The following is a 6,919-nucleotide window of genomic DNA, read 5'->3' as shown; positions in this document are numbered from 1 at the left end:
TCAGTTGTTAGAGTTGATGTCTGCTTCATCTTTGTCCTCGCTGACATCCTTGAAGCTTTCCTTTGTGGCTCCTTCCTTCTCCCTCTGGCTGCTCCTGGAGGAGCCGACTGAGACTCGAGGGTGGTAGCTGTAGCTGGCAGAGCTGAACGACATCCCTGAGTTAAAGCGAGTCTCCTCCCCCTCAAGCAATTTCCTAACACAAATAAAAGAAAGAAATGTCACTTGTATATGAAAGGAGCTCAATAAAATGCCAACATTGCTGTCTAGTTTATACTTTACTGACTTTATCATCATAACAAAGAGCAATGTCAGTGGTTTGGTTATTTTACACATTGTCAAAGGAGTATACTCGAAAAGTAGTATGCAATAGTTGCAAAGTCGAAGTAATGCGAGGAGGATACTGCGTCAAATCAGTTTACACTTATTCAATATGTCATTTGATAAATCATCATCTAAAAGTTCAAACATTGCCGGAAAGCTAAAGCTGCTAATGTTAACTTTAATTTTGTACCAAGATTGATCATCTTTAGATAAAAATAGTTATCTTTTTAAAATATATATATTCTATTGGTAAATAACCGTTATCAGCTATAATGATAATATTAATATCAGGTATCAGTATCAACCTAAATTTTCATATCCGTGCATCCCTACATTTCAGACATGAAATTGTTTACATATGTGCCTGTTTGTGTCTTGAAACATGCATGAACGAAGTCTTTGAACTGAACAAATTCATTTAATAACTTATTTTTAATCAAATGGGGCTGAAATTCAGCACCTGTAAGCAGCTATCTCTATGTCCAGAGCCATCTTGACATTAAGCAGGTCTTGGTACTCTCGCAGGTGCTGAGCCATCTCACCCTTCAGGTTCCTCAGCTCAGTATCCAGGTGGCTAATGGTGTCCTGTTGTAATGGAAGAAGTTATAAGTTAGAGATTTACAGATAATTAATTCCCTGAACATCCATTAAAAATGGTTTGTTTTTTAATTTCTCAGTCATAACCACAGTCGTCTGAAGTTTGATAGGGGATTTGATCTTGTCTCAACCACCTTAAAGGCTAACTAAGCTTTCTTTTCTGTGAAAATCCAGTGAAAGCCAGATGGCCTTCCTGTATTTAGCAGGTCAGACATTAATCCGATAGACATGAAGGGCCAGTTCACTAAGAACCATTTCCGTTATCTGTTAAGTCACAGACGCGTCTTACTTCCAACCACACACCGATAGCTGTCTTGACCTCACATTGACCCAAATAATATTCACTGCTACCTGAAAGAAAGACAGAACTTTTTAATGGCTGGATTACTCTACATGTCTTTTTCACACCATTTGATCTTCATCATTCCCCCCTGCCTCTTTTCAAAATCCAGAGATATGCATGTTAGGTTTAACAGGGATTCTTAATTTACAGTCGATAGGCTAAGTGTGTATGGTTATCTGTCTCTAGGCTAGCTCAGCTTGCTCTTGGATGGACAGGTGATTAGACAGGTTCCACTATGAAATGTGTAAAGAAAATGAATTATTCTTCTTTTACCGAACTCATATTCCTGCTTAGTAAACTGGCAGCTAGCAACTGATTGACATGGCTAGCTTATTTAGCATAAATAATACATGAATCAGATGTAGAAAAGCCAACCCAGTTCTGCACAAATTAAAGATAAATAGAGGTTTCAGCACCACTAAAGTATTTTAAATGTCACATTATGCTGTATGTTGTGGTTAATTACATTTTTGTCTTTTTTAAAGTTAAGCTAACAGAATATGTTCAGGGCTAGCTGTTATCTCTTTGCTAACATCTCCTGCAGATTTGATACAGATATAGGAATTACATTTATCTTCCAATTTCTGACAAAATGTGTTTCCAAAAAGGTCAAACTACGTAAGATATCAAGTTTAATCAAAATTAATCTGCAAGTCTATGAACTGGTTCTTGATTATCATCATATGTCCTGTGTTTATTTAAATGTAGCATGAAGTCGGGCACAGGCTGACAATGCTTTCAGAGTACATACATAATAGATTTTTATATGATTATTATAGTTATAATAAAGTCGTTGCTTTCTCTGAGCCTGCTGTGGGTAGTTAGCTTTTAGCTTTACTGGAAGTGAAGCTTGACCCTCTGAGTTGTTCCCTTCCAATCCTAATATTCCACAAAAAATGTAGATAAAAGATCTGCACACAACAGTATTTGGAGATGCAGCACCTCCACTTTGTGTCACTCTTTCCAGCACTTTTTAACAAATAGTCTCAGTTTGGAGCATTGCCTCAAATAAAATTTGACAGTATTCAAACTGATTGGATCACACTTTACATACCCAGTGCATCTAAACCATTCACCTCCAACATAATGAAAAAATAAGTTTGATAGACAAAAGAAAAAAAATAACTTGGTTGACTAACTTGTCTTACAAACTTTACAACATTTTTCCTGCCATTGACCCTGTGACCTTACAGCTGGTCAAACTGGTCTTGAGAAAATATTTCAATAAACTTGTCATAGAAATGAAACTAAGAGAAAGTTTTGAAAGTGAACATGCCATACTTATTAATATCTATGAGTGCTTACCTGCATGGCTGCAACTTCAGCATTGTGTGTATCCTCCATCTCAGCCATCTGCCTCTCCAAAGACTCATTGGTGCCCCTCAAGGTCTCTATCTCAATGGTCTTAGACTGCAGCTGCCTCCTGAACTCATTGATTTCCTCCCTGCTGGCCCTCATAGCCTCATTGCTCCTGGTGGCTTGTTCACTGAGGCTCGCAAACTTGCTCTTGTACCAGTCCTCGGCTGACTGCAGATTTTTGGAGGCTATGGACTCATATTGGTTGCGGATCTCCTTGAGAGCTGAGGTCAGGTCAGGTTTGGCGAGCTCAAGCTCTACGGAAACCTGCTGAGCTTCCATCATGCTGCTAAGCTCATCAATTTCCTCTTCATGCACCTTCTTCAGGAAAGAGATTTCATCTAATAGTGACTCCATCCGACGTTCCAGGTCCAAACGGACGGCTGCTGCATCATCAACATCCTTTCTGAAGGACTTCAAGGTCTGCTCAGCTTCTCCCCGCACCTTAACCTCCTCCTCATACTTTGCATTGAGCTTCTGAAATGAGAAAGATGAAACGGTGAGAAAAAGAAATGGTTTGAGCAATGTCATATGATAATTAGAATTTAAATATAAAAATAAACAATCCGACAGCTGAGTTGATCAAATCTTGTCAAACATCAATATTATATTTAGTAAAAGGTGGGTTGATTACTGTGGTGATTGATTACTTAATAAAAAAAAAACTAGGGATGCACAATTATATCAGCATGTCTTTGATATCTTCTAATAAATTCTCCAAAATGACACATTAGCATTAGCCACGATGTGCGTATGCGGGCTGGTGGCATACTGCTAAACATTGAAAACTTGTTTTATTTGCTATGATATGAGTGGGGACCCTTTTAACTGCTGCACCACTAAACCTGCATGTCTCAAAACACAGGTGTGTGTTTCGAGACATGCTGAGCTAAGACAATGGAGAAACTTGTGAACATGAAGTTGTATCGGAAGTTGAAGTTCAACATGAAGATACAGAAGAAAATTTTGCCAAACAACACACCCACATCTACGGAGCCCATCTGACGACATTAGTAGAAAATAACTTTACACATGGGAATGAGATAATCAATCCGTGGCCATGCATGCAATTTATAGGGTTAAAGCAGGGTTGTGGTTAAAACTAATTTAGCAGTTTTGCTCAAAATTATTGTATAAATAAGAAGTCTAAATACAGTTTAAATGTAATATTATTGAAATAGTTTAATTCCAAGTGACTAACTTGAAAAGAGTGCCAGAAGGTTAAAAAAGAGACTTTAAGGTCAAATGTCTGAAATTCAGTGTTTTAGATATTGATTGATTGATTGATTGATTGATTGATTGATTGATTGATTGATTGATTGATTGATTGATTGATTGATTGATTGATTGATTGATTGATTGATTGAATTTCACTTAATTCTTTGTTGGTGATAAAATGTTGGTGATTTATGTGGCTCAAAAGAATTGTAGAATAAACTTAATTTATTAAGTTTGTTCAACTTGAGAACCTTTCAAGGCAACTTAAAAGATTTAAGTTGTGCAAACAGCATAAAGACTGCTGTAAAATTCATATTAAATAGGATTTAACTTTTATTTAAACTTTATATATAATTATTAGGGTATAGATATGATGTATATGCTTTACTTTCTGTGTTATGTTTACACTAAAACAATGTAGGAATGTTCTGATCTGCTTGGTACCATGAGTGTGAAGGACAGGAAGAGACATCCACGACCACAAGTACCATCCATGGAGTTGTGCAAGTGGTTAAAATAAAGTGATGGGATTACACGTTCTTCTTACTTTTCTTCCTGCAACAGCTTTGTACTCCTAATTTATAGACTAACACCTGACTCCTGACCTGCAGCTCGTCCTCCAGGTTGTTCCTCTCAATCAAGATATGGTTCTTGTCCCGGTTCAGCTCTTCCAGCTGTGATCGCAGCTCTCTCATCTCCTGCTGGTACAGATGGGCCACGCGGGATGGGTCGCTGTGCTTCTGCCGAAGAGTCACAAGCTCCGTCTCCAGCACTTTATTCTGCTGCTCGAGCTGTCGGACTTTGTCGATGAAGGTGGCGAAACGATCATTCAAACCCTGGAAACAGAATGACATGAGGGTCTCAGACAAAATTACAGTTAGCATCATACAATTTTCATTGTAATAAATATTAATCTGCAAGAAAAATATGTTAGAATTTACTGCTGGTGATCTGGATGAGTCGGGACGATCTTCATCTCTGCAGTCTGCACTGTGAGCAAACCACAATATCCAGACTGCTTTATTTGTTTGTGGTGGCTTTATCGATTAATATATATATATATATATATATATATATATATATATATATATATATATATATATGTATATGTATATATATATATATATATATATATATATATATATATATATATATATATATATATATATATATATATATATATTAAAATCAGGTTTTTATTTCACTCTTCCCTGCCATGACTGTCCTCATTCTTTGTCCCTCTTCCACGGTTGGCACAACCCTTAATGTGACCCTTAGTAAGATTTAATTTGGAGGCCCCTGAACCACCACAGCACCACTGACAATTATTATTGGTGCTTTATAATTTCATATACTGTAAATGTAACCGACCCATTTATTTTCATTATTTGGTTGCATCATATCAGCTCTATTTTTAAATAAAACCACCTTGACATTTCAAATCCACTTTCTGCAACTAGAATATAATAAACCAGTATCATTATTTGGCAATTATGATTAAAATGGAGCTGTCCAGGGTGTACCCTGCCTGTCACCCAAAGCCGGCTGGGATAGGCTCCAGCTTCCCCGCGACCCTGAATTGGAATAAGCGGTTTGGAAAATGAATGAATGAATGATTAAAATGGTATAAAATTCAGTTTTTGTGTATTTTGCAAATTGTATTTAAATCATTCCATAATGTATTTCACAATTTAATATTTATCTGTATTTTTTTAATCAAGATATCTTGCAAACACTCCCCTTCCAGGTCTCACGGTCATTGTCCACATGAGCATTTAAGTCCCCCAGCAAGATAAGGGAGTCCCCAGACGTAGCGCCCTTGGCCCTCTAGTACTCCCTCCAAGGACTCCAGAAAGGGTGGGAACTCCATACTGTAGTTTGGTGCATATAGGCACAAACAACAGTCAGGTCCTGTCCCCCACCTGAAAGTGGAGGGAGGCCACCCTCTTGTCCACCTGGGTAAGCTCCAGCGTACAGGCACCAAGTCGGGGGGCAATGTGAATGCCCACGCCCGCTTGGCGTCTCTCACTGGGAGCAACTCCAGAGTGGAAGAAGGTCCAGTCCTTTTTGAGGATACTGGTTCCAGAGCCCAAGCCATGCATCGAGGTGAATCAAATCGGGCCGGAACCGCACACCAGCTTAGGCTCCTTCTCTATAAGAGAGATGACGTTCTACATTCCTAGAGCTAGTTTCTACAGCCAAGGATCGGACCACCAGGGTCCCTGCCTTTTGCCACCACCCAGATCACAATGCACCCAAACCCTACTGCCACTCCCGCAGGTGGTGAGACCACGGTAAACCTACAGGTAAACTTATAAATGTGAACTTCTGGTATGCTGTTCTGATAAGGTATGCTACACTGATAGAACACCAACCCTGCACTCTTAATGCATCTGGAATTGTGATGTCCATGTTGCAGCACCATACATGGTACATTGTGTTACTTTGCAACTCTAACAGCAGCGTCATAACCACATTCCCATCTCACATTTTTAAAATTAGGTTGGATTTGTTTGGTGCTTTTTTGTTTTATTTTACTTTGAGCCATTCCCCTTAGAGATCTCTGCCTGGTGAGGTCAGAGTTCATCATCATCATCATCATCATCATCATAATCACAGAAAACTCTTTTGAAATTAGGCCATTTCATTACTTAGTTAGGCCACACAAAATACTTAGCACTATAGCATAAAATATTATATGAGCAGCTGTAAATTTAATAGAAATAAAGTTAAGAGGTTAAAATGTTCCTGCGCTGATCTCATCAGGATATAAATCACACTTACCTGTAGCTGCTCCTTCTCGTTAGTCCTGATAATTTTGAATTCATTATTAACCACTGAGGTTTGGGTTAAGTCGAGCGAGCCGGTCGGTACCGGAGAGAAAGAAGTGGAGGTCCGTCCGAGCCTTCTGTACAGGCTGACGGAGGTCGCGCTGTTGCGCGGCGCAGACATTGGTCTGAGTCCCGCGGAGCTCCGGGAGGACGCGCCGCTCATCCGAGAGGAAGAGGAGGAGGAGGAAAACCTGGAAGAATCCCCGAAAATCTTCCTGTAGGACGAGGATGTGTAGCGGTCTCCGTAGCTCAT

The 6,919-nt window shown here is 39.0% G+C and overlaps 1 protein-coding gene across 1 annotated transcript; it reads right to left on the bottom strand.

Annotated features, from left to right (window-relative positions):
- On the bottom strand, nucleotides 1–6,919 carry LOC306762739 (alpha-internexin-like; the record flags this gene model as incomplete). The annotated part of the gene is made up of 5 exons (XM_079249338.1): nucleotides 1–193; nucleotides 782–906; nucleotides 2,567–3,094; nucleotides 4,441–4,671; nucleotides 6,620–6,919. 5 exons carry the CDS (start codon nucleotides 6,917–6,919, stop codon nucleotides 1–3), a joined length of 1,377 nt encoding a protein of 458 aa, XP_079105464.1.

Source organism: Telmatherina bonti (genome assembly GCF_933228915.1).
Source record: "Telmatherina bonti genome assembly, chromosome: 11".
In the NCBI taxonomy this organism is placed as follows: Eukaryota; Metazoa; Chordata; class Actinopteri; order Atheriniformes; family Telmatherinidae; genus Telmatherina; species Telmatherina bonti.
The sequence above is the reverse complement of the archived record's forward strand: the minus strand, read 5'-3'. Positions and strand labels throughout refer to the sequence as shown.